General features: G+C 42.9%; 1 protein-coding gene and 1 pseudogene across 1 annotated transcript in view; one reads left to right on the top strand and one right to left on the bottom strand.

Annotated features, from left to right (window-relative positions):
• The first annotated feature begins 260 nt into the window (after positions 1 to 260).
• SLC6A13 (solute carrier family 6 member 13) overlaps positions 261 to 25,580 on the top strand; it is a 56,991-nt gene continuing 31,671 nt past the window's right edge. The window contains exons 1-3 of the mRNA XM_066369558.1: positions 261 to 328; positions 1,418 to 1,624; positions 19,631 to 19,765. Coding sequence (XP_066225655.1) covers positions 310 to 328; positions 1,418 to 1,624; positions 19,631 to 19,765 — 361 coding nt within the window. The 5' untranslated portion in view covers positions 261 to 309. The remainder of the gene's footprint in view (positions 329 to 1,417; positions 1,625 to 19,630; positions 19,766 to 25,580) is intronic.
• LOC136393936 (zinc finger CCCH domain-containing protein 14-like) lies at positions 10,112 to 19,134 on the bottom strand (annotated as a pseudogene).

Below are 25,580 nucleotides of genomic sequence, written 5' to 3'. Positions count from 1 at the left end.
TGAGCTCCAGTCTCTTCACTTACTAAGCAGAGGTAATACTGCTTACATCTCAGGGTTATTGTGCGAATTAAATGAGACAAATGTATGTAAAGTACTTAGTTTATAGTACTTGCTCACTAAATGTGAGCCACATCGAATCCCTTTCTTAATCCCTATAAGACCCTAGAATAGGACAATGAGGGTTTAGAATTGTTGTTCTTTATTCATTTTGCATTGTCTTCTCTACTTTAACAGTTTCCTACATGCATCATCACCAAGAAGGAAAAGGGCCCAGAGTTTGTCCTTCTCTTATGCTGATTTCAGAGAGAGATGAGGGAGCCCTGGAAAGGTCAGCTCATCTTAGCCAGAGTTCCTGGTCCCACTCAACCGCCCTCAGTGCATTGAAAGGATTTTTTGTTGTTGTTTTTCATTTTTTTAACTAACTTTTATTTTCACATTACAAAATACAACATGTTATTTGGTAAAAGAAATGTAGAAAATATACAGGGTGGAGCAAAAGTAGGTTTACTGCTATTCATGTGGGAAATAATCTGATAATAAATAAATAATAATAAAAGAATAAGTTCTGTTTTATGTACTTGCAACTATAAACCTACTTTTGCCCCACCTGTAGATAAAAAAAATATTTCTATAATCCAACGACTAAGAGAAAAACATTTTGCTGAACATCCTAACCTTTCAGTGAATATAAATGTAAAATATTTTTTCAGCATAGTCATATTGTATGTCTTATTTTACAACTCCTTTCACTTCACATCTTATGAACTCTTTACATTCATTGCATTTTCTTCTGCAATGAAGGAAATTAATGATTATATGCTAGACCATTTTGTGTATATTCCATAATTTATTAATTTATTTACCATTTTTAAACATTTATGTACTTTCTAAATTTTTGCTGTGATAAGCAGTGAACATCCTCAAGCCTAAATATTTACCCACAGTCACAATTATTTCCTTAGAATAAATTCTTGCAATAGATATTGGTGGCTTTGAGGATTTATAAAGATCCCATCCCTTCAATGACCCCCAGCATACAGAATGGAGAAACCAAAGCACATGCTAGTACAGACAAGGCTAGTTGTAGGGTGGCTGGGAGAACTAGACAATCCCACGCCCGTGTGAATTCTTCCATGTCCACTAATCCTAACCCAAGAGAACCTGTGTAGTGGAAGCAATGTCTGCACTTCAGTATCAATCCTTCTTCCTAAAACAGGAACAGAATATGTATTTTCAGCAGCTGTCATCTAGCCTTTTCTAGTAAGAGATGCTAAGGAGGACATGGGTCTGCAGATGAGCGGGTAGGAATTCACTCTCTTCCAGTGAATTTATTCCCTTGGAAATGTGCTGGTGAAGGACAGGGGAAGGCTGTCCTTCCAGCGTTCCCAACAGTGACAGTTCCTTGCTTCTTTTCCAGGTGGGATGAATAACCGGGTTTCGGGCACAACCAGTAATGGAGAGACAAAACCAGTGTACCCAGTCATGGAAAAGGCAGAGGAAGATGGCACCCTGGAACGGGGGCACTGGAACAACAAGATGGAGTTTGTGCTGTCAGTGGCCGGGGAGATCATTGGTCTGGGCAACGTCTGGAGGTTTCCCTATCTGTGCTACAAAAATGGGGGAGGTAAGAGCCATTGCACCATCCCACCAACTCCTGGAAGGAGGATGTCTCCATCTCCTGCACAGAATGCTGGAGTTGGAAAGACCCTCCCTTAAGACACTTGCAGGAGATTGAGACCTAAATAGAATACGACTTTCCCAGGGCTTTCTATTATAGCATGGCTTCATAGAAATAGGAATACAGACTTGGAACCAGATCGGTCAGAGTTTGGATTCTGGTTCTGCTACTTTCTCTCTGTGTAATCTTGGGCAAGTTGCTTGAGTCCTCAGAGCCTCAATTACTCCTCATGGGAATTGAGATAGTAATACCTGCCTTTCTAGGTTGTAAAGATTAGAGATAATGTATATAAAGTGCTTAATAAACAATAGCTTCGTGGAAGATGATGTTGACACCAAACTGTCCCATGGTCTTGAGATTGCTTAGCCCTGGCTCTGTGTCTTCCTCCTATTCTTCTGGTACAGGGCATTCCTTAAACTATTCATGACGTAAACCGCCCCCCCCTCCAGTGTCATAACCTTGATATTGTGGCTCCTCCTTTGAACATATCCCATTGCAAATGTGCATGTAGGGCAAGAACTCTAACTCTTCCCATTAACTCTTGTTCTTTGTTGGCTTCTCATTCCCCTCCCTTTGCACCCTTGTTATAGCTCTGCTACCCGCATAGCAGTGGGGGTAATTTTCCCACACTTTCACGGAATTCCAGATAGTTGTGGGAAGCCCCAGGAGGGTTTCTCAGGTACTGAAGGTTCTGGCGGAGCAGTCGGTTAGGAAGATCTCCTTGTTGGTGGTTGGGCTCCCAGGTCTGGTGGTTGAAGTGAGGCTGCTGTCTGGGCTGGAGGAAGGAGAGAGCAGAGGCAGGTCACAGAAGAACTGCTAAGGGGAGTGGTAATTTTACAGGCCACAAGGATTGAAGAGTACCCTAATCCAGCAACTACCCTTTTGCTGGCAATTAAGAGCCTCCAAAATGCATCAAGCTCAGTCTCACAATGGTTTTGGAGAGAGAAAATCTCCAACACAGAGTGGAGGTAGGAGGAATGGGGAGAGCCCAGAGAGGAGCTCTGCCCCCCACAGTGTTGTTCTCAGGGTATGGTGATAGGGCACTTGCCGTGGGCTTGGGAGTTAATTTGCACTTTCCCAGAGGGGTGGGAAGGGCTTACACGTCCTTTCTCTCCACAAAGCTTTGGCCAGCAGCCTGAAATCACAGGACTTTGCTCAGTCTGCATCGTGAAGGAAGGAAGAAGATTGTTCCAATTTTGACCTCCTTCTGACACCTCACGTGATTGTTTAGGAATTTAGGCCTGAGCACTCTCCCTTCAGAGAACTGGGTGGAAGGTCCGGGCTGGTCAAAGGAGAGGGAGGAGCTTGGGACCTAAGCTGGGTATGGAGACTCTGGCTCCTGGTAACCCGCTTAGCTCCTCATGCGGCAGAAGCTTAGGTGGTGAGCAGCTTTCTCCAAGCCTCTCTGGAATTGGTAAAGATTGGCCTAGGAATTGGCAGGAATGGCATGAAGAAGTGGGAGAGTTATTTCCAGGTCTAGTGCAAAACCACGAGGTTGAAGAAGGGGAAGGAAAAGCAGCAGTGATAGAAGCTGCAGAGGGTACAGGGCTCACCCTGTTGGGGGAGTTGGTCTGCAGTGTTTGGAACTGGGCTCTGCCTCAGGGCTCTGGGATACCTTCGTGCAGACCTGGGAGTGTGTGACTATGTCTTGGGTATAAATGCAGGCCCAGGAAGGAAAACTCTTTTCCATGGCCCGTGGTTTTCCACATGGGCGCTTGTGGGGGAGTAGAGGCAGAAGGGTGGCTGCTGTGGTCCCTCCCTCCCTGGAGAGAGCTTGCAGGCCAGCTCACAGGCATCGTAGATGCTGGAAACAATTTTAGGGGTCATGGATCCAGTCACGTTCTCTTTATTTATTCCTTACACCAGCACCCACAATCTCTTCTCCAGGACAAACGCAGGGCCTGAGGACACCTCCTCTCTCTCCCTGCTGGATGACAGCAGCTGCAGGAGGGGTTCTGAGGGACTTTGGAGCTGGAGGCTGATGCCCCGCTCTGCTTGAAAGACATGAGTCATCCAGGGCCGCCAGGTACATGAATGGAAACACTCCTTTGCCGAGGTAACCAAGGATACGTACGGTGGTTAGAAGAACTTAGACATGCCTGTTTTCCTGGGTTCTGGTGTTCCCAGTAGTTTTACTCCTGTTACCATTTAACTCCCCTCATTTCCCAAGCAGTACAAGCTCTTACGGAGACTGGCCCTAACACTTCTTCTTGTCATCTCCTTGTCTCTTTGTCAAGCAGAGACTGATGCTTCTTTATGACAGGACCCTTTGCTGCCACTGTGAGGAACCAGGGTGAAGAGAACAGAGACCATTAGATCGGTTGGGTTCCCTTTCTCCTGGCTTAGTGGTTTTATTTAAATCCACGGCTCTCAGATCAGGCCTTGGGCTCTTGGGGGATGAGAGGAATGTTTGGAACAAGCTCTGGGGTAGGGTGCTTGGGGTGTACCATGCTCAAGAAATGTATGCTATCAGCCTGCTCTGGGCCCTTTCTCCGATTTCATAGCTTTAAACAGCTGCCGTTGTGCTTGGAAGTGAGGATAAGGAGGGAATCCACGATTCATATTTGTTCAGTGGCGAGGCCAGGCATGAAAAACTCTCCAAAGCATAATTTTAGTTTCAAATAAAAAATATGGCCCTGGCCGGTTGGCTCAGCGGTAGAGTGTCGGCCTAGCGTGCGGAGGACCCGGGTTCGATTCCCGGCCAGGGCACACAGGAGAAGCGCCCATTTGCTTCTCCACCCCTCCGCCGCGCTTTCCTCTCTGTCTCTCTCTTCCCCTCCCGCAGCCAAGGCTCCATTGGAGCAAACATGGCCCGGGCGCTGGGGATGGCTCTGTGGCCGCTGCCTCAGGCGCTAGAGTGGCTCTGGTCGCAACATGGCGACGCCCAGGATGGGCAGAGCATCGCCCCCTGGTGGGCAGAGCGTCGCCCCATGGTGGGCGTGCCGGGTGGATCCCGGTCGGGCGCATGCGGGAGTCTGTCTGACTGTCTCTCCCTGTTTCCAGCTTCAGAAAAATGAAAAAAAAAAAAAAAAAATATGAGTGATGTCTTCTTTGGTTCCTTGCAGCTCTAACATTGGGTGGATCCAATCTGAAGTGAGTTCCAGAACAAGAAAAGAGCTGAGACAAGATTACAGTAAAAGAATAGATAAACAGTTAAACTCTCTAGTTGAAAATAACAACATCACTGTAGTTGAAAACCAGAGAAGCTGAGAACGTTGTATAAAGAAGCCCACCTGAAATCAGAAGCAACTAGTAGACTTTTCAGGGTGACACATGAGAAGGATGCCTGCTTCAATCTCCAGGGCAAATACAATCCCTCCAGGACCTGGAGCCAGTCCACCCTAAACGTCTGCCTCATCCTAATGGCTTTCTAGAGTCTCCAATATCAGTCAGTTGCCCCATCATATAACCAGCCACCCCGACTGACCCTGACGGTGTGACTTGGTAACAAATACTGAGTACATACCATAAGCCAGGAATTAGTCTATGTCACTGGGATGCATGTATAAACCAAAAAACCCCAATTCCCTGTTCTTCTCCCGGCCCTGGCCGGTTGGCTCAGTGGTAGAGCATCGGCCTGGCGTGCAGGAGTCCCGGGTTCGATTCCCGGCCAGGGCACACAGGAGAAGCGCCCATCTGCTTCTCCACCCCTCCCCCTTTCCTTCCTCTCTGTCTCTCTCTTCCCCTCCCGCAGCCGAGGCTCCATTGGAGCAAAGATGGCCTGGGCGCTGGGGATGGCTCCTTGGCTACTGCCCCAGGCACTAGACTGGCTCTGGTTGCAACAGAGAGAAGCCCTGGAGGGGAAGAGCATCGCCCCATGGTGGGCAGAGCATCGCCCCCTGGTGGGCATGCTGGGTGGATCCCGGTCCGGCGCATGTGGGAGTCTGTCTGACTGTCTCTTCCCGTTTCCAGCTTCAGAAAGATACAAAAAAAAAAAAAAAAGCTTCTCCCAACAAACAAGGTTTTCTTCCTATAAGAGTAATAGCAACATGTGACAATTTGGTATCACTGTGAGTAATTACTTAACACCAAGAATTGGACAGAGTATTGCTGATTGCAGCATATATACTGATGCACACTGATTGATTGCTGTGCTGCTCACAGGGAACTATCATCAGTTTATGTCTTTAAAAGTGTCACATGGCACATTACAGGTGATACCAGAGTGTGCTTGTGAGAAGGAAGGCTGGCAGAATGATGCCTTTCTAGGATAGACATGTGGTCCCTCCCATCCCATGTGAAGAGTGCTGGCACATTTTAGAATTTGGGAAAGGAGATGAACATGGTAGATTTGGGGGAGCAGCAGGTAACTGGGAATGCCAAGCTCCATATCCAGGACTAATGCCCTCTTTTACTGGTGGTGACTGGGATCTGGGTGGGGAGAGAGCCAGTGTCCTGCAGGGCTCTCCAGTCTGCACTTCGGTCCCTCAGGGGCTCCATTCTGCTCCTTACTTTCCCCCCACTTTTAGGGCCAGTGGCTCTGCCTGGGGGGTGTGGACCTCATCCCTGCAGCAGGTTGCCCAGATGCTTAAGGAGGGAGAGGAGGAGGGGAGCAGAACGGACCACAGGACCATGAGTTAAACACTGGCGTGGCTTATTGGGGGAAAGCAGGTAGAATAAACATGGGGAGGAAGGTGCTTGTGCTGGAATGAAAACACTCCTTTCTCTTTCTTTCTTTCTGAAATGTTTCAGACTCTCAGCAGTGACTGTTTATATCACCCACTATGTTATCACTTCCCAAATTTTCCCCTCCTGCCCAACAAGACTTGGATTGATTCATATCCTTATCAGACTTAATTGTTTAAGATCTTAATTTCTTTGCCCTAGTGGTAATTCAATGCTTTCCTCTGTGCCTCTAAGGATGCAGAGATGTAGAAAGTGAAGAATTAGAGAACTCTACTCCCTGTTAACTTATATACTAACTAGTTTTATTAAGGTAAAATTGATTTACAACAAATTGTATAGTGCGGCGGACCAGCGCGGCCTCTAATAACGGTACAGAATTAAGGAAACACACTTATTAAGAAAAAAATGGGACCGGGAGGACTCTTCAAATGCTGATGGCAATATCCAAGTGCCCCATAGCCCCAGTTTGCTTTATTATATAGCCATATGCAAATCAAGGAAGTCCTTGTTACAAAGTTACACATCTGAGGTTAAAGCAGGAACTCTCCCAAGGCATAAACAGGAATCCCCCCACCAGGCATAAGTGAAATCAACCAACATCTGAACAAACAAAGAGTAAGAGGAAGGGCATGTAAATTGCTTCCAGCAACTTAAGGAAGCAAGTGAAATGGGTGCAAATACTCAGCTTCATAGCCAATATGGAGGTGGAGGGGGGAGAACTCAGCCTTTTGCTAAGCCTTGAATCTACAAAGGCTTTTTGCCATTTACCGTCCACAACAGTACAACTTGACTGGTGGTGGCACAGTGGATAGAGCATTGACCTGGGATGCTGAGGACCCAGGTTCAAAACCCAGAGGTCACCAGCTTGATCATGGACTCATCTGGCTTGAAGTCAAGCTCATCCAGCTTAGTGCAAGCTTGCTGGCTTGAGCATGGGATCATTGACACGATCCCATGATCACTGGCTTGAGCCCAATAGTTGCTGGCTTGAAACCAAGGTCGCTGGCATGAGCAAGAAGTCACTAGCTTGGCTTGAGCCCCGACTCCACCCCCTCCACCCCGTAAGGGCACATATGAGAAGCAACCAATGAACAACTAAAGTGACACAACCAGAACTTGATGCTTCTCATCTCTCTTTTCCTGTCTCTCTCTCCCTCTCTCACTCTCACACTAAAAAAAGAGTACATATTTAAAGTGTACAATTTGATGTTTTGACACATGTATACATCCTTGAAATCACTCCCACAATCAACAGCATGAACGTATCCGTCACTCTCCCAGATTTCTTCCTGTCCCTTTCTCTCGCCTCTGACCTCTGCCACCCCATCCCAATGCAACCCCAGACCTGTGTTTTTGAAATTTATGTATATTTTCAGCTACTGATATATTAATATATAACATGTAAGTTTAACATGTATAACATGATAATTTAATACATGTATATGATATGAAATGACTACCACAATAAGGTTAGTTAACACCTCCATTCCCTGACATAATTACCCTTTTTTGTGTGGTGATAACATTTCAGATCCACTCTCTTAACAACTCTAAGTATATAATTCAATGAGGTTCACTGTAGTCATCATGCTGTACATTACATCTCTAGAACTTACTCATTTTGTAACTGGAAGTCTGTACCCTTTGACCAATGTCTCCCCTCTGGCAACCACTATTCTACTCTGTATTTCCATGAGCTTGGCTTTTTAAAATTCCACATGTAAGTGAGATCATATGATATTTTTCTTTATTTTACTTATTTCACTTAGCATAATACCTTCAAGTTTCATCCATGTTGTTGCAAAAGGCAGGATTTCTTTAGTTTTTTTATGGTTGAATAATATCCCAGTGTGTGCATGTGTGCACACACATCTGTTGGACATAGGTTGTTTCCATATCGGTATTCTTTTACTATACTTCAGTTTGCTTTTCTTAAAATTTTATATAAATGAAATCATGTAGTATATACTTTTCTTTACCCGGTTTCTTTCATGCAGCATAATTATTTTGAGATTCATCCATATTCTCATGAGTCAGTAGTTTATTCTTTGTCCTTGCTGAGTAGTATTTTATTATATGGGTATACTCCAATTTGTTTATCTATTCTGTTGATAAACATTTGGTTGTTTCCAGGTTTTAGTTGTTACACATAAAGCTGCTAAGAACATTTGTGTACAAATCTTTTGTATAAACATACACTTTCATTCCCCTTGAGTAAACAGCTGGGAGTAAAATGACTGGATTATGTGGTAGGTACACTTTTTACTTTTAAGAAACTGCCTCTTTTCTAAAATGGTTGTACCATTTTACATTCCTGCCAGCAGTGTGTGGAAGTGTCAATTTTTTCATATTTTTGCCAATACGTAGGCAGTTTTTTTTATTTTTATTTTTCTAATTGGTGTATACCATTATCTCACTGTGGCCTGACCTGTGGTGGCACAGTGGCTAAGGTGTCGACCTGAAATGTTGAGGTCTCTGGTTTGATGCCTGGCAACTACGAATCGGTGTTTCCCACTCCTCCCCTCTGCCTTTCTCTTTCTCTCTCCTCTCTCTAAAATCAATAAATAAAATCTTTTTTTTTTAGGTGAGAGGAGGGGTGATAGTGAGACAGACTCCTGAATGTGCACTGACCGGGATACCCTCTGGTAAACCCATCTGGGGCTGATGCTTGAGTACTGAGCTATTTTTAGTGCCCGAGGCTGCCGTTCTGAACAATGAGTCATCCTCAACCCTGGGCTGATGATGCTCAAACCAATTTAGCCACTGGCTGAGGGAGGCGAAGAGGGAGAGGAGGGGGAGAGAGAAGGGGAGAGAAGCAGATGGTCACTTCTTCTGTGTGCCCTGATTGGGAATGGAACCTGGATGTTCATGTGCGAGGCTGATGCTCTATCCACTGAGCAAACTGGCCAGGGCCAAATAAAATCTTTAAAAAATATTATCTCACTGTCATTTTAATTTATATTTTCCTAATGGCTAATGATGTTGAGCATTTTTTTTATGTACTGTACTTATTTGAGCCCACATTTCTTCTTTGGTGAAAACCTGTTCAAATCTTTTGACCATTTAAAAAAAAATGGTTGTTATCATACTATTGCATTTTGAGACTTCATTATATATTCTGGATACAAGCCTTTTATCAAATATGCAGTTTGAAAATATTTATTTCTTATTCTGCCTTATATTTTTCTTTCTTGGTATATTATGAAAGCAATATATTCCAAGTTTCAGAGACTTGATAAGTTCTATAGAATCTCTTCCATCAGGATGCAGAAACTTTCAAACGTCACAATCTTCTGCCAGGTAGGACTGGTAGGTATTCACGGGTCTGAGGCCAAATCCATTTCAAGGCATGTCGTGGTGGTAAAGTCATGGTGGGGTGATAAAACATACAGTCAGGCTTTGTCCAATGAATGTTGAGCTACAGTGATTTGGATGATAGAAGGGACATTCCATTTTCTTACAAGCAGGGACGTAATAGCAGATCTGACTACTAGAAAATGGTGTTGGTGTTATAACTCAGTTCTGGGGGCAGTATTGGAATTCTCCTACTCATATAAGGGAAGGGACAATCTGACTTACTACATTTTGCATTGTATTCACAATTTGAATGGGCAAGCATACATATTCCAGCAAACTGACAACTAAAGAAAGCTTTGCAAGGTGAAACAAGGTGATGCTAAGTACATCTGGCCCCGTTTTTGCAGGCAGGCCAGAACTTGCCACGCTCTAAAAGTTCTTCTGGTTTCTGTGTCACACTCAGTTCCCTTATCTCAGCTGGCTCGGTCGGTAGTCTCCACCATTATTGGATCAACCTGCAGCTGGGATAAAGAGTGCCTCTGGCGAGTTCCTTGACTTTTCTATATCATTTCCTTGTGTTTCCTCTTCTTTAATCGGGGGACTTGTTCTAGAGGTCCTGCTTTGCCCCTGGACCATTTCTGCCAGCCATTCTTCTTAAGAAGTTCGACTTCTGCGAGCCACTGGGAATGTGTTTCTGTGAGACTGAAGAATAGTTAGTTGTTTTTGTTACCAATTCTTGAGCTTCAGATACAACCTTCAAAATTATGGTAGATTCTTGTTAGCTTGATTAGAAGGAGGAAGTGAGAGTCTTCTCTCCGGCTTTGCTGGCGTGGACGCTGCTGGATTTGCCTGCTGGACAGGACCCACAATTATCATCTTCCTCCTGCTCTTCTCCATGGAGATTGATTTTTTTTTTTTTCTGAAGTTGGAAACGGGGAGGCAGTCAGACAGACTCCCGCATGCACCCAACCAGGATCCACCCGGCATGCCCACCAGGGGGCGATGCTCTGCCCATCTGGGTGTTGCTCCACCGCAACCATAGCCATTCTAGGGCTTGAGGCAGAGGCCATGGAGCCATCCTCAGCGCCTGGGCCAACTTTGCTCCAATGGAGCCTCAGCTGCGGGAGGGGAAGAGAGAGACAGAGAGGAAGGAGAAGGGGAGGGGTGGAGAAGCAGATGGACACTTCTCCTGTGTGCCCTGGCCGGGAATCGAACCTGGGACTCCTGCACGCCAGGCTGACACTCTACCACTGAGCCAATTTTATTTTATTTTAACAACTCAGTTTACTACAGGCAACTTTCTCTTCTGAAAGTTTCCTTCCTCAACTCATTTTTACTGACTTGTTTCTGAAGAAGGAACTGTGAGTTTCTTCTAAGTTGTTCAGCACTTCTGGTTCTCACAAATGTTCTGTTTCATACCTGGCTGTACTGTAAATCGAGTTCCTTGGCAACATGAATACTGTTTTGCTACTGCTGAAATTGTAACCTGTTTAAAGGAACACCACTCTCTGCAATTCAACTTGCAGGTGAGGATACATTTCAATAGAAGGATGAGGAGAACCACATATGTTGCTGTCAGTTTTTTTCTGAGATAAGGGATACTTCTGCACAAAATTGCAGTCTTCATCAGTGGGATCATCTAGTTTCGGCTTAATATCAATCACATCTTTCAGTGGATGCTGGCTCCCTCAGAGGTTTCGCTGTTGACATTAGTTGGGTTACAGCTACATTTATCAAAAGTCTGTCTGACATTAATGGTTTTCTGCTCCTGTGAACTTGAAGAAACTCTGCAATTTCTTTGCTCAGGTTCAGAGCTAGAATCTGCAAGGGGTGGCACTGCAGCTTCTGCCTTCTCTCATCTCCGACCAAAACTGCTGTTGTTTAAAGCGTGTTGCAATTGAGTATGCTGCTATCAGAAGACTTTAGACTAGAGGGATCAGTTGTAACAGAGCGAAGTTTATCTAATACACCATGAAGCCATATGGTGACAAGGACTGGTCCTCTGTCCTTTGGTCCTTTCTTATTGGCTACCATCACCATATTGTAATCAGGAAGTTCTTCATTGAACCATAGTAGAGGCAAATACCAGAAAGCCTCAAGCATCCCATATGCAAAATCATTCAATATGAGCTCCTAACTCTGGCAATTTCCCTGTTTAACAAAATGTTTTCATCTATGAATCATGTATTTTGGTTTCACATGAAAGAAATCTTTGCTTACCCAAGGTCTTATATATTTTTTTCTAGAAGTTTTACGATTTTAGGTTTTACATTTAGGTCTGTAATTCATTTTGGGTTAATTTTTATATATAATGAAGGTATGGATTAAAGTTCATTTTTACAAGTGTATGAGTATCCACTTGTTCCAACATCATTTATTGAAAAGACTATCTTCTTTTTTGTTTTCAATGAATTGCCTTTTCACCTTTGTTGAAAATTAGTTGTCCATATGTGTGTGAGCATGTTGCTGGACTATTGTTCTATTGATTGATTTATTCTGACACCTAAACCACACTGTCTTGATTACTGTAGCTTTATAAGAATGTGAAAATAAGGTAGAGTTCAGCCTAAAACTTAGTTCTTCTTTGACATGGTTGGATTTTCGTATGAATTTTAGAATCAGTTTGTCAATTTCTGCAATAAAGTTTTCCAGAATTTTGATTGGTATTGCAATGAATCTATAGATCAACTTGGGAAGAACTGCCATCTAAGTAATATTGAGTCTTCTGACCATGGATAGAAGGGAACTACGCCTCATCATTTATTTAGGTCTTTGATTTTTTTTCTCAGGAATGTTTTGCTGTTGTGAGTATACATATTTCACAGCTTCTGCCAGATTTATTCCCATTTCGTTTTTGATGCTTTTATAAATGATGTTATTTCTTAAGTTGAATTTATAGTTTTTTGTTGCTAGTATATAAGTATACGATGGATTTTTGTATGTTGATCTTGTATTCTGCTACCTTGTAAACTGACTTATTGGTTCCAGTAGTTCTTTGGTAAATTTCAAAGGCTTTTTCTTTTCTTTTTAAACACATTGTATTGAGATATGATTGACACACAAAAAGCTGTACATAGTTAATGAACACAACTTGATGAGTTTGGAAGTAATATCTACCATGTCCAAAAGTTTTCATCTGCCCTTCTTTTAATTTTTTTTTTTCGATAAGAACACAACATAAGATTTATCGTCTTAGTAAATTGTTCAGGGAACAATACAATATTGTTAACTATAGGCACCATGGTATATACCCTTTGACCAGTTCCTGCCTGTCTGTTTCCCCCTTTCTCAGCCCTTGATAACCACCATTCTACTCTCTGCTTCTATCAGTTTGACTACCTTCGATTTCAGAGGACTTTATACATAGATTATCATGTCATTTGAGAATAAAGCAATTCTATTTCTTTTCCAATCTGAATAACTTTTAACTCCTTCTTTGCCTTTTTGCTTTGGCTAGAAGCAGTATTTTTAGAAATTATGTTGGATAGAAGTAATAAGAATAGATACCTTGGTCTGATTCTTGACCTTAGCAGTTAAGCAGTCTCTCTCCATTAAGCATGATGTTATCTGGAGGGTTTTTGTAGATGCCTTTTATCAGTTTGAGGAAGTTTCCTTCTATCCTTTGCTTCAAAATATACATTGTGTTGTATTAATATAAACACTCCAGCTTTCTTTTGCTGAGTATTGGCATGGCAAATCTCTCCCCATCCTTTTACTTTTAACTTATTTGTGTATGGATATTCAAAGTGCATTTTTTCTAAGCAGCATATAGCTGGGTCTTGCTAGTTTTTTAAAACTAATCTGACAATCTCTACCTTTTATTTGGGATATTTAGACTACTTACATTTAAATGCAGTTGTCTACAGCCTGACCAGGCAGTGGCGCAGTGGATAGAGCATCAGACTAGGATGCAGAGGACCCAGGTTCAAGATCCCGAGGTCACCAGCTTGAGCACGGGCTCATCTGGTTTGAGCAAAAGCTCACCAGCTTGGACCCAAGGTCGCTGGCTTGAGCAAGGGGTTACTCAGTCTGCTCAAGGCCCATGGTCAAGGCACATATGAGAAAGCAATCAATGAACAGCTAAGGTGTCACAATGAAAAGCTGATGATTGATGCTTCTCATCTCTCTCCGTTCCTGTCTGTCTGTTCCTATCTATCCCTCTCTCTGACTCTGTAAAAAAAATAAATTAAATAAATAAATAAATAAATAAATAAATAAATGCAGTTGTCTACAGAATTAAGTTTAAATTTTAAAAAAAATTATTTTTCTATTATAGTTTATAGTCAATATTTTGTTTTAGTTTTAGGTTTACAGCATAGTGGTTACTCAATTATATAATTTATTAAGTGATTCCCTGATAATTCTAGTACCTACCTGGCCCCACACATGGTTATTAGAATAATATTGACTATATTCCCTGTGCTGTACTTTACATCCCCATGACTATTTTGTAACTACCAATTTGTTAGTTAAGTTATCATTTTACTGTTTGTTTTCTAATTTATCTTATCAGTTCTTTCTTTCCCTTTTCTTATCCTTCTGCCTTCCTTTAGATCAGTGATTTTCAAACTTTTTCATACATAAACTAATTACTAAAATTCTGTAGCATACCAAAATATTATATTTTTTCCAATCTGACAAAAAAACCCATAGGTTTAAATCTGATTCATTCATACAAGATGGCTATTATTGTATTGGCTGCTGTCATTTTTTAACTTGACAGTCTAAGGGAAAAGAGGTCTATGCCCCTGACTAAATAGTCAGGTATTGCATGTTTTAAAAATTGTGTGCATGCCACAGAACACCGATAGAAAATTGCTGTTTTAGATTAATTAGGTGCCTGATCGCTGGTAGCGCAATGAATAGAACGTCGACCTAGGATGCTCAGGTCCCTAGTTTGAAACCCTGAGGTCACCTGCTTGAGTGTGGGCTTATAGCTTGAACGCAGAATCATTGACAAGATCCCAAGGTCACTGGCTCGAACAAAGAGACACTGGCTTGGCTTTAGCTCCCCTGGTCAAAGCATGTAAGAGAAGCAATCAATGAACAACTAAAGTTGAAGCAACTACAAGTTGATGCTTCTCATCTCTCTCCTCCCTCTCTCCTCTTCCTGTCTCTTTCTCTCTCTCAAATCAATAAAAAAATATCAATTAGGTATTTTTTATTATTCCATTGTCAGCTTTCTTCTTGTTGGCTTATTAGCTATAACTTTTGTTGTGTTAGTTTAGTGATTGTTAGGGTTTTGTAATGTGCATCTTAAATTTATCACAGTTTACCTTCAGGTGATATACCACTTTACAAATAAGAGTCTCACAATAATACACTTCTATTTTTCTCTTCCTGACTTTGTGCTCTTGTTGTTACACACTTTACTTTTTCATGTATTATAAACTTCACATTACATTGTTATTATTTTTAATAAGTCAATTATCTTTTAAAGATATTTGAATAATAAGCAAAAGTGCTTATGTATTTACTTATGTATATAGTAAGCATGTTCATCATTCCTTTGTATAGATTCATATTTCTCTCGGGCATCATTTCCCTCTGCCTGAAGGATTTTCTTTAACATTTCATGTAATGCAGATCTGCTTGCTGGTGATGGATTTCTTCCAGTTTTGCATTCCTTAAAAAGCATTGGTTTTGCCTGACCAGGTGGTGGCGAAACGGATAGAGCGTCGGACTGGGATGTAGAGGACCCAGGTTTGAGACTCCAAGGTCGCCAGCTTGAGCACGGGCTCATCTGGCTTGAGCAAAAAAAGCTCACCAGCTTGGACCCAAGGTCACTGGCTCGAGCAAGGGGTCACTTGGTCTGCTGAAGGCCTGTGGTCAAGGCACATATGAGAAAGCAATCAATGAACAACTAAGGTGTCGCAACGAAAAACTGATGATTGATGCTTTTCATCTCTCTCCATTCCTGTCTGTCTGTCCCTATCTATTCCTCTTTCTGACTCTCTCTGTCCCTGTAAAAAAAAAAAAAAAGCATTTGTTTCACTTCCATTTTGAACAATATATTTATTGGGTATAGAAGTCTAGCTTGACAGCCTTTTTCCTTCAGTACTTTAACAAATGTGCTCTCTCATCACTCTCTTCTTATGCAGTCATTGTTTCCAATGAGAAATATGATATCTACATTGTACATATCTTTCTTCCCCTTCTGGTTCCTTTTAAGAATTCTTCTTAAAATCTCTTAATCACTGGTTTAAATCATTTGATTATAATGCCCCTTGTTCAAGTTTCTTATTTAGCAGTTCACTGAGCTTCTTGGATCGATGGATTTATAGTTTTCATCAAATTTGGAAAAATTTCAGTCATTATTTCTTCAAAAAATTTTGACACCCCTCTCTTGTCTCCTTCAGGGCTTCAATTACGAGTATATTATGTGGAATCTAATAAACAAAGCAGATTAAAAAATAAAGTGAAAACAGACTCATAGACACAGAGAACAGACTGATAGCTGTCAGAGGGAAAGGGGACTGGGAGACTGGGTGAAAAAGGTGAAGCGATTAAGTGAAAGGACCTCATAGACACAAACAACAGTATGTTGATTACAAGAGGGAAAGGGGGAGATAGAAGACTATAAGGGTGATAAATGGTGATGGAACAAGGCTTGACTTGGTGGCGAACACACAATGCAATATGCAGATGATTTATTGTAGAATTGTATACCTGAAACATATATAATTTTATTAACCAATGTCACCCCAATAAAATTAAATAACTAAATAAATAACAAGTATATAGGCTGCTTCAAGTTGTCTCATAGCTCACTGATGCCTGCTTTCTTTTTTAAAATTCTCTTTTCTCTGTTTTATTTTAGATATTTTCTCCTTTGTGGTTCAAGTTCACTAATCTTTTCATCTGCTGTGTCTAATCTGCCATTAATCCAATTCATTGTATTTTTTTATCTCACAAATTTTGGGTTTTATTTCTAGAAGTTTGATTTGGAGCTTTCCAATATATTTTATTCTCTGTTTAACTTTTTGAACATATGGGAATACAATTATAATAACTATCTTAATGTCCTCATTTGCTTATTCTAACATCTGTATAAATTATGGGTTGGCTTCAATTGATTGATTCATCTACTAATTATGAATAATATTTTCTTCTTCTTTATTTTCCTGGTAGTTTTTAATTAGATGTCAGATCTGGTGATTTTTGCCTTATTGGTGCTGGCATTTTTGTATTTCTGTATATATTTTTGAGCATTTTTCTGGGACCAGTGAAATTATTTGATCCTTTTGGGTTTTGCTTTCAAAATTTGTTAGGCAGAACCACAGTGTGCTCAATCTAGGACTCATTATGCCCCACTACCAAGCAAATGCCTTCTCTTCCCAGTGCCCTCAAGTCCTGAGACTATCCAGTCAGGCTTGTGGAAACAGTCACTTTTCCAAGCCCTGTGTGAGCACCATAATCTCATTTTCCCCCCTCACCTAAGGTAGCTTCTTTACACATTAGTGCTGACCAGAATTCAGTTGAAACATTGTAGAAGGGGACCTTCTGCAGATATTGGATCTCCCTCACTGAGCAGGTCTATCCGCTCTAGTACTCTATGACCTTCCCTGTCTACTTTGCCAACAGATAAAGGTCCATGGTGGATAAAATGCTAGCGCCTGTAGCATCATTTGACTTGTCTCATCCAAAGATTGTGAAAACAAAAGCAGAAAGGATTACTAAAGGAAACTATGATTTTAGCCACTTGAAAGTTTTTATCTAACACCAACAGCAATTATTTCCTTGAAAATAATTATAGTCTATGGGCTGTGTTAATGCTCCTGGATATCCATTATTCAATGTACTCCTTGTTATTGCCACAAGTTATGTGTTATTTAGGCAATAATTGATATTCAATGAGAAGCAAATCTTGGTAAAAATAGATTAAAACTTCAAAGTGGAAAAAAAAGGGGGGGGACTGGTTAGGTTCTAGGTAACTTGGTGACTCTTGATCTCTGCTATGTCTCCAGACACCTGGCCAGATGTGGACAAGGCCCACTGGGGGTGAGGACGATGGAGACGCAGTGACCCGACTCCGGGGACCAGGTTCAGTGACGCAGATCTGCTTTATTCAGGAAGCTAGCTAGCTTATATACACAGGTTCAGCCTATAGGGTGTTACAGCGTGTTCTTCACAGCCAATGGCTGAAAAGATCAGGGAGCTGCCTGGTTGGTGTTGAGTCACTTCCTTACAATGGGTGAGCTCCCTCCTGGGTGTGCCTAGGAGGGTTTCAGGTGCTGGAGTGTTCTCACAGCATTGCATCAGCCACAGCTGCTAGGAATACATGCTGTGCTCCACTCACATTTCCCCCTTCTCTTTTAATTAGGGCTAATTGGACTTGATGAATGACAGCTTGCTGTTGTTGTCTCTAAGGGCAGAATAATGCCAGGGTGGGAAAAGCAGCCCAGACGTGGGGGTCCACCCTCATCTGGGTGTTAGCAGTTACTATAGCACACATAAGCAAGAACAGAGCACCAGGGCCTGGGACCCATCAGGGGCCATTCTCTGGGCCCGCCCCACCAAAGCCTCCACATCCCCCCAGGTGATGGGGTGTGCACGCCAGCCACGAGGTCTTCTTCTGGAGCGCTGAGGACCTCCTCCCCTCAGGTGTAGTCAGTGTGGAGGAGGCCAGGGCTGTGGCTTTGGATGGGTGAAGACTGAACCACTTAGTGGGTGCCCAAGAAACCCTGTCAAGCAGGTTGGGGGGTTCCTGGGATCCAAATTGGCTGAAAAACACAAGCATAACCTCTCCCTTGTGTTAGAAGAGGATGTGATCCCTGCCACTGTGCCATGCCTGGGTCCTTCCAGCATTATTTCAGGGGGGGGGGGAGAGCGAGAGTGAGAGATATAGAAAAATAGACAAGACAGACAGACAAACGAGATGGTGAAAGAAAAAAGACACACGGGGGTGTATAGGTTGGCCCATGGGTATACAGCGGGAGCACGTGTTGGAGTTAAAGCTGGGGTAGAAAATGGTGTCTGAGAGGCTGGGGTGGGGCATTGAGCCCCGGCAGGAAATGTGGAAGTAGCGACTTCCGCTTCTTTGGGTGGCGGAGCTGATGGCACGGTTTCTAATGTATCTAGTTTTATTTCTGCACGCTCGGCTACAAGTCCATCAAACTCGGTGGCTAAACTACTTCCTCCTCAGTGGAGGGGGGCGAATAGGAAGGTGGGGGCTCCCCAGAGAGAGGGGCAGCCTGTAATATCTTTAGCACTGGCACAGGGTCCCCAGCAGGAGCACCAGTCAGGCAGGCATGTATTGCTAACAGAACAGGAATGAGGCTGAGAGGGAAGGTTTGTCCTTCATGTACTTTGGCCAAACGGATGCACCAGAAAGCTCGGGCCCAAGTATCAGGGTCCCAAAGAGGCACATCCTGGAGCCAAGGATTGAAACCTGAGAGGATTTCCCAGTAGGTACAAAGATCCTTTTCACTAACTTTAACTCGCCTACTCTGCAATAGGGCATGGAGGGCTTGAGCTTGCTGGGCTTGGGAGTGAGGGAGAAGGTTCCCCATTGCAGAGGGTCACTCACCCATCCTTTGAGTGCCAGCTGGGTCCTTGTTTGAGGCGCCAGTAGTGGACAAGGCCCACCAGGGGTGAAGACGATGGAGACTCAGAGACCCAACTCTGGGGACCAGGTTCAGTGACGCAGATCTGCTTTATTCAGGAAGTAAGCTAGCTTATATACATAGGTTCAGCCTATAGGGTGTTACAGCATGTTTTTCATAGCCAATGGTTGAAAAGATCAGACCTGCCTGGTTAGCGCTGAGTCACTTCCTTATAGCAGGCAAGCTCCCTCCTGGGTGTGCCTAGGAGGGTTTCAGGTGCTGGAGTGTTCTCACAGCATCATCAGTCACAGCTGCTAGGAATGTGCTCTGCACTCCACCTACAAACAGAGGTCCCCTGAAGATTTTCATGACTCTCTCACCTCCAGGATTCTGATGGGCAGTATGAAGTAGAGATGGGAAAAGATGGATTTGGAGCAGGAGGAGGCTAGTGCCAGGTAACAGACAGCCTGTTTTTGACCCACAGGTGCTTTTTTCATCCCCTACCTCATCTTCCTTTTCACCTGTGGCATTCCTATCTTCCTTCTGGAGACAGCACTGGGCCAGTACACTAGCCAGGGAGGTGTCACAGCCTGGAGGAAGATCTGCCCCATCTTTGAGGGTGAGTAAACTATGTGCCTTATCCTGGGGTTTCTGCCTTTAGGATTATAAATGTTATTTGAAATGACTGGGTGGTTTAGCAACCATGCTAATTGAGATAAGACTTGTGTCTTTATGTTAAAATCCTCTGTTTACAAGCTCCATACTGAGCTGGTCTCTCAGACTATCAGGGAATGGAGAAGATGGTGATGAGAGTGGAGCAAAGGCTTTGGGTTAAATAAATAGACAGAAAAATTATTTCAGTTATATATTTTAAAAATGATTTTGTATTTTCAAAATATATATAATCGATTATAAAACATTTTAAAAGAATTTTAAATAAGAGGAAAACATTCATAATTCTACCATCTTGATATAACAGCTATTTAAAATTAAGGGTGTTAGCCTGACCAGGCAGTGGCTCAGTGGATAGAGCATCAGACTGGGATGCGGAGGACCCAGATTCAAAACCCCGAGGTCATCAGCTTGAGCCCAGGCTCATCTGGTTTGAGCAAGACTCACCAGCTTTAGCCCAACGTCGCTGGCTTGAGTAAGGGGTCACTCGGTCTGCTGTAGCCCCACAGTCAAGGCACATATGAGAAAGCAATCAATGAACAACTAAGGTGCCGTAATGAAGAATTGATGCTTCTCATTTCTTTTCTTTCCTGTCTGTCCCTATCTGTCCCTCTCTCTGTCTCTGTCACACACACACAAATTAGTGTGTTTTATTTCAATATTTCTATGTAGGATTTTCTTAAGTTTCTATTTTGAAATAATTTTATATTCACAGAAAGTTGCAAAAATAGTACAGAAAGGTCATGTGTACCTTTCACAGTTTTCCTCAATAATAATATCTTACATAACTGTAGAACAATATCACAACCTGGAAACTGACATTGCTACTATCCAGACCTTATTCAGATTTCACCAGTTTTCCTTGCACTCACTTGTATAATTATGTTTAATTTCATCACTTTGTATATGTAGATTTGTGTCACCACCACCATAATCAAGATACAGAATTGTTCCGTTGCCACAAAGATCTCTGTGATGCTTCCTCTACAGTCACATTACCCCTCCCCTCCCCATCTTTAACCTCTAGCAACCACTAATTTGTTCTCTCTATAAATAATTTTGTAATTCTGAGAATGTTCTATAGCTGGAAATATATAAAATATAACCTTTCAAGGTTGGTTTTTTCACTCAGCATGACGCCCTTGAGATTCACCCAACTTGATCTTGTATCAATAGCTCATTCCTTTTTATTGCTGAGTAGTATTTCATGGTATGGATATATCACAGGTTACTTAACTGTTTACCCATTGAAGAATATTTGGATCTTTTCCAGCTTTGGGGTTTATTTCATTCTTTCTGTCTATATAGAGTTTACGTCTCTATTAATATGGAATTTACACAGGAATTTAATATCTGCTTTACAGTTAGGGTTATTTTCCATTTCCTACATGACAATCATTTAATAATTATATAAATTTCCATCAAGTAGATATTTGATAATTTACATAATAATTCTTTGTGCCTTTTAAATTTTTCAATTACTTATTGTAATGTGTATTTGTTGAGACAGATTTTTACTACATTTATGAAATTATTTCTTTGGCATAAATTTGCAGGATTAGGATCACTGGATCAAATGTATGATCAAGTTGATGCCTTTTAATCTGGTTTATTAAATTGTCTGTGGAACCTGACCAGGCATCATACCCTTCTACCATTCATAACTGAGTTATGTGTGGTTCTCAAACTTGTCTGCACATTGGGAACACCTGGGTTCTCTTAGGATTCATTTCTTTAACTCTGCCAGTAAGTCTTCTTTCAGGGCTTGCAGCAAATGACTAATCATAAAGGAATGTCTGACGTCACAAGCCAAAAAGTCCTGGAAAACTTCCATAAAAGATCCTCCTTGATCCAGCAGCTAATGGGCTAATGCCTCACGACCCTTCTCATTCCCCCTCCCCAAAGCCTTTAAAACTCAAGTCCCAGGCTGTGCCTGGTGGGACTCTTCCTTGCAAGTCAGCCCAGCAGGGTTCCTTTCTTCCTTTCAATAAAGCCTGTCACACTGATCTTTTCGGACTCCCATTTCCAACATTTGGTGCCGAAACCTGGGACAGGGTACTAACTGCCTGGACGATCCCTCTTTGCTGTCCAAACTTACAACCAGGGAAGCAATGGGCAGCTGCAGCTCGTCCCGGGCTTACTCCCTGATTCTGTTTGGATGTGTAATTGTGGGTTGATTGGCCGGCAGTCTAACCCTGTCCTGAACCTCTGCTGGACCAGAAAGGTAAGGAGTTTTCTCCCTTCCCCTTCCCTGGTTGGCTTCTCTTTTCCACAAAATTTTCTCTGGTCGGACGGTTTTCTCTGATACACCTCACGTTTTGAGGGGTTTGACTTTCAGTCTCAGTAGACTGCACGAAAGACTAGGTGCCTAGCCAAACCTCTCCACTCTCTTTCCCTCGAAACTCTCTGACAGGTGGTGATGACCTCTATCAGGGACGACTCCTCTACACGGAGATTTTCTCCTCTTGGGACAGTGATAAAAGGCGGGATGCCCCCTATGCTCACCTGTCTCCACTGTGGGCTCTTCAGAGTCTAAGCCTTCCAACCAGACCCCTCTAGGATGTCTCATAAAAAACTTCACTAAGTTGGGCCTCTCTGACCTTAAGCCAAAAAACCCTTATTTTCTTCTGTAACACGGCGTGGCCCCAATACAGATTAGACAATGACTCCCATTGGCCTGAAAATGGGACATTCGATTACAATATTCTGTGAGACCTTGACAACTTTTGCCACCGGACAGGGAAGGCATCAGAGATTCCTTATGTGCAGGCCTCTCTTCTCCCTTCACTCCTGTCCTTAATCTCTAAGCCTCTTGTTCTACACGCAGGCCGTTTTTGGCCAGAGAAACCTCACCTAAAACCTTGGCTCCTAATCTTTCCTTCTCTGCAGACTCCCAAATCTCTCTACCTCTTGCCTGATCCCTGGGGGCGCCCCCTCTCTCGGGACCCCTCTCTAGTCCCTCTGCAAATCTCTTTTGCTTGAGTCTCTTCCCTCCAGAGAGCCCCCTCCCCTCTCTTCGCTGAATCCTGTTTCTCATTCTCTTGCAAATACCATTCTCTCTTTCTCCTCCCCTGCTGGCCAGGGGCCCCTCCCTTCTCCACTGTGTTCTTAAAACCCTCCTCCCTCCTTACAGACTGGCGGCTCTGTCTCTTTTTCTTCTTTGACCCATTCCCCCACACACACCGGCTCCTAGCGGTGCCTGTCTCTCCTTCGCCCCAACCCCCCTCCTCACAAGCTCTGCCTCTCTCTTCTTCGACTCCTCCTCCCTCTTCACAGGCTGTGGCAGGGTGCCTTTCTTCCCCTCATCCCCTCCCCTCTCCTCAGAGCTCTAAATCTTTTTAACTCTTCTGACCATAAGCACTTTAACCTCCTCCTCCTCCTCCTGCAGATTCTGACCTTCCTTCTTTCCATCCAGCTGTTCACACTGTCCATCTGTCTGCTTCCTCTCTTCCTCCTCTTTATGCTGACAACTCCCTGCCATCTTGGTTTATATGTAAAATCTTTGTTTAATATGTAACTGTGTCTGTTTCTAAGGCTTTAAACCAATAATTACCCGCCTCTTAAATCAAGGCTTACTCATTCCCACGGACTCTCCCTGCAATACCCCCATCCTTCCTGTTCAAAAACCTTAAGGGATTTATCACCTCATACAAGACTTACACTTAATCAATGAGGCAATAATTCCCCTCCATCCAGTAGTCTCTAATCTCTACAGGTTACTGCCACACATTCCCTCAAACATCACTCACTTCAGGGATCTGGACCTCAAGAATGCCTTCTTTACCATTCCTCTACACCCTGACTCTTACTTTCTGTTTGCACTAATCTGTACTGACCTGGACACTAATACAGCCCAGCAACTTATGTGGACTGTCTTACCCCAGGGATTCAGAAACAGCCCACACCTGTTTGGGCAGGCACTAGCTCAGGATTTAGCAGCATGTAATCTCAAAACTACTACTCTCTTACAATATGTAAATAACCTACTCCTCTGCAGCCCCTCCCTGCCTGCCTCAAGGAGACACACCTCCACCCTTCTTAACTTCCTCACCGTGAAGGAATATCGTGTCTTCTCTGCTAAGGCTCAACTTCACTCTCAGTCTCTAGTCTATCTGGGCATCGCCTTAACCCCCACCACCTGAGGTCTCACCCTAGATCAAACTCAGACCCTCCACAGTCTCCAACCACCTACCACCACATATCAAATCCTTTCTTTCCTCAGTCTAATAGATTTCTTTAAACACTGAATTCCCAATTTTGCTCTCTTAGTCAAGCCCCTCAGTGAGATCTTCTGAGCATGGCTTTTAAGGTCTATAATGGCCAAGGAAATATCAAAAAAGGCAAATAAGGCCCAAAAGAAGTCAGGAAATACCAACTTTTGGCATATGCTCTAAAAGGCTCCAGTGACCTAAAGGGCTTCATAGGATTCTATCAGGGCCGTGCTTCAAGAGTGAAAAGAAAGGTCATTGAACTGAAGCCTACCAGGCTTCCTGGCCCCACCAAGGGACACACCTCTGCTGTGGAAAGAGGGACACGAGAAGGTAAGCTGCCCCCTTGCTCCATGGAGGTAGGGTTCAGTCTCTTCTAGCCCTGCTCCAGCTACCTGTGACCTGACCTGGCCCAGCATGCTGGAAATTGCCACTGAAGGCCCAAGGGCATCATTCATGAGCCTAAGGTATTTCTTCCAAGTAGCACATAAACTGATCTCATTTCTTATAAACACAAGGGCCATCTACTATGCCTTGCCTGAATATTTGAGTTTTATTTATCCCTCGAAGATCTCTACTGTGGGTATTGACAGTTTGATTTTGTTGCTTTATTTCATGTATAGTATCTCCTTTATTCCTCTTGTCGCAATGCCCCATGCCCTTTGTAGGCTGGGACCTGCTGCTAATTCCAGCTAGAAGCAGTGGTCACTAGGACCTAAACTCTAACTGCAAAGTATAGAAATGTAACCACCCTTTTTCTAAGCACTTGCAGGATTTACAGGTTACTCAGCAAACTGTTCAAAAACTGTCCAAGAGGTGCTTCCAGCAGTACATCACCCAAGGACTGACTTTCATGTGGACAGGTCCACACACTGTGATGCTGACAACTTCCACTGCTGCTAAAGTAGAAAAACTGCATGCCTTACTCCAACCACAAACCTGAAGCTGGTTGGTCTACGTATGGTGAATATATGAAGAAACTAAGGACTCTTTTGATTAGACTTTGGGAAAAGGGAAACGAGGGTAAAAAGAAAGTCAATTGTCACTAAAGGTTAAAGATTTTTAAATCAAGAGTTCTGACTAGAAAGGAATTGTATGGTTTTGATAATAGAAGGTATAAGGTATGGAAACACGTTTGAAAGAAAAAGGAAAAAGCAAGTTGTTATGAAGGCCAGTTATTTCTGGATAAGAAAATGTATGAAAATTGAAGGTTTATGTAAATTGTAGAAGGTTTGTGCAGGTTGTTTGAGGTTTGTACCGAGAAAAAAAATTGTTTTTGAACAGTCAGAAAACTGGTTTTCAAAGAATGTTTAATCTGTCACTCTATCTAACAATCCTCTATTCTCCCCACTTATTGGGACGACTCTTTCCTCCACCCTGACCATCTGGAGCTCAGAAACAGAGAAACAAAACCAACCCCTTGTCCTTCTATTCTCTATTCACCTCTCAGCCTGCCTCATCCAATCAGGGGCTTTCAATTTGTGTGGGACCAACACCTATATGTCTCCCTACTAATTAGACAGAAACCTGTACCCTAATCTAGCTCACCCCGAA

The sequence above is a fragment of the Saccopteryx leptura genome, chromosome 2 (assembly GCF_036850995.1).
Source record: "Saccopteryx leptura isolate mSacLep1 chromosome 2, mSacLep1_pri_phased_curated, whole genome shotgun sequence".
Taxonomy (NCBI): Eukaryota; Metazoa; Chordata; class Mammalia; order Chiroptera; family Emballonuridae; genus Saccopteryx; species Saccopteryx leptura.
This window is presented reverse-complemented; position numbering and strand designations above follow the sequence as displayed.